Raw genomic sequence first — 4,672 nt, 5'->3', positions numbered from 1 at the left:
TTTTTAGTATTTTAAATGGATCATTAGGCAAAGGCAAAGTTGTTGACTACCCAGTAGCCACAATATATTTTCAATTACAGATTTGACCTTTCAGAGCATATTGAATCTGGCTTTCCTCTAATTCAGAGTGCAACTACACCAATGGAACATAAAGTCAACTGTAAAGGCACAGCTGCTCTGGCATGAAGCAGATGGGGCCATAGTGCCCACTGCCAATGGCTGTATAAGCATCATGTTCATTATTCTAACTCTGAACACAAACCATAACAAATATCTATTGATGGTGCAATCCAAACCTTCGAAAGATGTGCAGCACATTGTTAAATAACCAAATGACATTTACAGAAATATTAAATTAAAATCTCTGGGATATAAAACAGAGATTCATTATGCAAGGTGGCATCTCCAATTAGCATTAATTATTGCATTGTAGTAGAGACTGAAAGAGAATTGCTTTAATGTAATTTGGTCATATACATTTAGAATATCAATAGAATACCGCAAAAAAAGGAACCATGACGTCATTAACAGCCGATATCCATCATCCCATTACAATTGAGGACCATAAGAAAATGGAAATGAGCCTAATTTAATCCATTTAGGGCTACATTCCTTGTAAAAAAAAAAATAGTTTCTCGATATGGATTATTAATTATTAAAACTGTGTTGTAAAATCAATATTTGATGGGGTATTTCATCAAATTATTATCGGTGGGCCATGTCAAAGGCTCCAGTTTGACACCTGTAGGCTCTGTGGGTGAAACACTGGCTAAAATGATTGAGGGTCAGTGCTATCAGAGATCCTTGGGACGTCCCTACCCTAAACCCTAACCATAATCCTTATCTAACCCTATAACCTTGAACCATACCTTAACCATTTTAAATGTGAACTTCAATGGGGGTAGGGACGTACCGTGGATTGCACGGACTAATTATTGAATCTCTCTGTATAATCTCGATTAAAAAAGCGCACTCGCTTCCCGCTCGTGACAGTAGTTTTCGCGCCCCAAATCTACTCCCGTTTTCATTCTAGGTTCGCGCTCCAGAGACTTCTTATCAGTAATTTGCGTAAGCACAGTGTGGTTTCTGCTTTTTTTGTGTTGTATTTACGCTTTGAGCGTAGGCGGAAACATTTACAATTGACGTACGTACGCGCATAGTCACTTGCCTGCTGCAGTTCCGTGCTGGCGCAGCGCGTCCTTCCGTTAATGCTCGTCCTCAGGCCAACAACACACAAAGTGTATTATTCCCTTTTGACTGCTTGACATATATCGGAGTCTTTCTCAAAGGGGACGACATATTGTACTACAGGTAAGAAACGTATTTTTTTTTTTAGCGAATCAGATCGATTTCCGAAATGTTGCATAATGTTTAACCAAGATGACTGCGCGCTCACGGTTTCAGCAAAAGCTCGAGTTCGTCATTTCAGGAGAGTTCATGGCTGCTCGGGCATTTTCCATGTCGGTGTTACGGGCGCTTCCTCGCGTGCTTGTGGCTAGTCGGATACACAACCCTTCTCTCCCCACCGTTCAGAATGACGCAGATTGATGTGTTGTCATCGACATAAATTACGATTTTACAACCAAAAGCAACATCGTATTCATGTTCTGTTGAAAACGATACGTATATAAGCATAAGTGGATGCAAACTATAGCTAGCTAACGTTAGCCAGATAACGGGAGTACACTCCCCCAAATCTGAAGCTATATTACTAGCTTTTTCCAATCGGTTACCTGTATGCATGCAAATTACCTTGCTAATGAATTGGCTATACGACATTGAGATGTATTGCTATGCAAGCATGCATTCATAATGTGGCCAATTTAACATGTGCAACGTTATATAATGTATGATTTTCTGGGTTGAAAATGATCAAAGTCTAAGACATTCAATTGATGGTCGATTGTACCTGCCTAGATTGAATGTACTAAAATCATTTGGCCACCACAAAACCTTGATTTATTGATTATATTTCGTTAAAATAAACATGACATGATTCAACAATGTGCCTATTTCCCTCTGGTCCACCTTGGGAGGGGATGGTAAACTAGTTATCTAAATAATCAAATGTTATTGGTCACGTACACATGTTTTGCAGGTGCAGCGAAATGTTTCTATTTCTAGCTCCAACAGTGTAGTAATACCGAACAATACAAAACAATACATACCAATCTAAAAACAAATACATATCACTGCAAGTGATTGCATATAGGCTACTCTCATAGTAACGCTTTCCTATCCACATAGATTGCTACATGTATTAGGTTGATATGATAATAAATGATAAAACAAAACAGCTTTTTAAAATCAGCCCATTATTCTCCCCCACAACAGCCATTATGGTGTCATCCAGAGAAACATCATATATATAGGGCCATGACAGACACAGTGCCGCTGCTAATCATTCGCAATGTGGTTAACGTTTTAGGATATTATGATCAGATTGTTTTAGGCTTATTTCCCAATGGTTCAGAGTGAAATGTATCCAGAGACATCTAACGTTCTTTCTATTGTTCCAGAATATCAATCCAAGATGTCAGAGACCGTGAAGTACATGGATGATGAACACAAGACCATCTTCCTGAAGATACTGAATGAGCAACGGTTGGAGGGTGAACACTGTGACATTGCGGTGGTGGTTGAAGATGTGAAGTTCAGGGCGCACCGCTGTGTGCTGGCAGCGTGTAGCAACTACTTCAAAAAGCTGTTCAAGAAGCATGAAGTCGACAACTCCTCAGTCATAGAAATCGACTTCATCCGCTCAGACATCTTCGAGGAGGTGTTGAACTACATGTACACAGCCAAGATTTCTGTGAAGATAAAGGACGTCAATTTAATGATTTCTTCAGGCCAGATACTCGGAATCCGTTTTCTGGACAAACTCTGTTCACAGAAGCGTGACATGTCCACTGAAGAAAGGAACGGCCAGAATGACAAACCCTTTCCCTGTGATCTTTTCAAAATGGCTCTCCCTGCTGATGACCCTACATTGGGCCAGGAAAACGACCTGCAGGTGCTAGGTGACCATGACGACACTCCTACTGACGACCTTGTGGAAGAGCCAATGACCAATCACGACTTGGACAAATCGCCTAACACGGCGTTGAGAGTGACGGGATGGCCTCCTGCCAATGAGGACGTGCACAAGGTGAGCTGTTACGACCAGGACGTGGAACCCATGGACACGGAGCAAAAAGACCTGGCGAGTCACACCACAACAACCTTAGCGTTTGCTGACAGCATTGGCGAGGTGAAGGACGAGCAGCCCCCCGGTTGGACCACAGCCACGACGGACATGAAGTTCGAGTACCTCCTCTACGGCCAACGGGAACAGCTCGCATGCCAGATCTGTGGAAAGACCTTCATCGACGAGAACCGTTTGAGGAAACACGAAAAGCTGCACTCGGCCGAACGTCCGTTCATCTGTGAAATCTGCAGCAAAGCCTTCACTACCCAGGCTCACCTGAAGGAGCATCTGAAGATCCACACAGGCTTCAAGCCCTACCGCTGCGACGTGTGTGGCAAGTCCTTCATCCGAGCGCCTGACCTCAAGAAGCACGAGCGGGTCCACAGCAACGAGCGTCCTTTCGGCTGCCAGATGTGTGACAAGGCCTTCAAGCACAAGTCCCACCTGAAGGACCACGAGAGGCGCCACAGGGGCGAGAAGCCCTTCGTCTGCGGCTCGTGCACCAAGGCCTTTGCTAAAGCCTCAGACTTAAAGAGACATGAAAACAACATGCACAGCGAGAGGAAGCAGATGCCGCCCAGCACCCTGCAGACCGAAACTGAACAGCTGCAGGCAGCAGCCATGGCCGCCGAGGCCGAGCAACAACTGGAGTCCATAGCATGCTCATAGCACACAACGTTTTGTAACATTACCTTACTTGTCATGGACATCTTGAGAACAATATGAGTTTTTTGATGTTTCATTTTGTATTTTCTTTTTGGGAGGCCGAAAAACTCCAATAATCAGATAGATTTGATGTTGATAATTTTTCTCAAGATAGGATTTGACTACATTCATTTATTTTTGGATTTATTTCACGTGATTTAGGCTTTCTCGCACTTGGTTATATTGTAATGGTTAAATAATTTTTGGGGGTATTAATTAAAATATGTTTGTGTAAATGTTATGGCAGCGTTATGGATATAAATGCTATGACTGAGTACTGCCTCTACTCGGTTTTGGTTGTCAATATATTAGTGCTGTTATACAGTACTGGTTTTAACATTTAACTGGAAATTAAATGTTTGATTTGTAAAAATTTATGGAAAAAATTGTTATAAACCACAACGTTTTTGATGGTTAACTATTCCACAGCATCACATACAAGTCTTACTGTAATTGACGTCAAAATATGTGTTGCTTTAATAAACATGGTAGCCTCAACTGCCAACAAATCATTAATCTATTGTCTTTTTCATTATTTTTGGAAATACATTATAGCTTTAATTTGTGTAGACTAGCCAATGTTTGCATGGATTGACATGTCAAAAAAAAAATATGGTGTTGGGAAGTAGTGAACTACATGTTGTTCAACTAGTCATTTAACTACATTTTGCAGTAGCTTTTTGGTAGTTGAACTAGATAAAAATCTAGGTTGGGTTTTCAGCTGTTAATTTCTTTTTTGCCATGTAGCGGTGTAGCTAACTACTGGAACTACACACTACT

At 41.5% G+C, this 4,672-nt stretch overlaps 1 protein-coding gene across 1 annotated transcript; it reads left to right on the top strand.

Moving 5' to 3' along the window:
* The first annotated feature begins 1,156 nt into the window (after positions 1–1,156).
* On the top strand, positions 1,157–4,408 carry LOC115150248 (zinc finger and BTB domain-containing protein 14-like). The gene is made up of 2 exons (XM_029693346.1): positions 1,157–1,311; positions 2,520–4,408. The coding sequence occupies exon 2, from the start codon at positions 2,534–2,536 to the stop codon at positions 3,854–3,856; it is 1,323 nt and encodes a 440-aa protein (XP_029549206.1). The 5' UTR covers positions 1,157–1,311; positions 2,520–2,533; the 3' UTR covers positions 3,857–4,408.
* Positions 4,409–4,672: the final 264 nt, after the last annotated feature.

The sequence above is a fragment of the Salmo trutta genome, chromosome 2, assembly GCF_901001165.1.
Source record: "Salmo trutta chromosome 2, fSalTru1.1, whole genome shotgun sequence".
Lineage (NCBI taxonomy): Eukaryota > Metazoa > Chordata > Actinopteri > Salmoniformes > Salmonidae > Salmo > Salmo trutta.
Note: the sequence above shows the minus strand (reverse complement) of the source record. Positions and strands in the feature narration are given on the sequence as shown.

Bases quoted from the DNA above. Each gene is read 5' to 3' on its own strand.
- LOC115150248 (XM_029693346.1), top strand. From the start codon at position 2,534: ATGTCAGAGACCGTGAAGTACATGGATGATGAACACAAGACCATCTTC.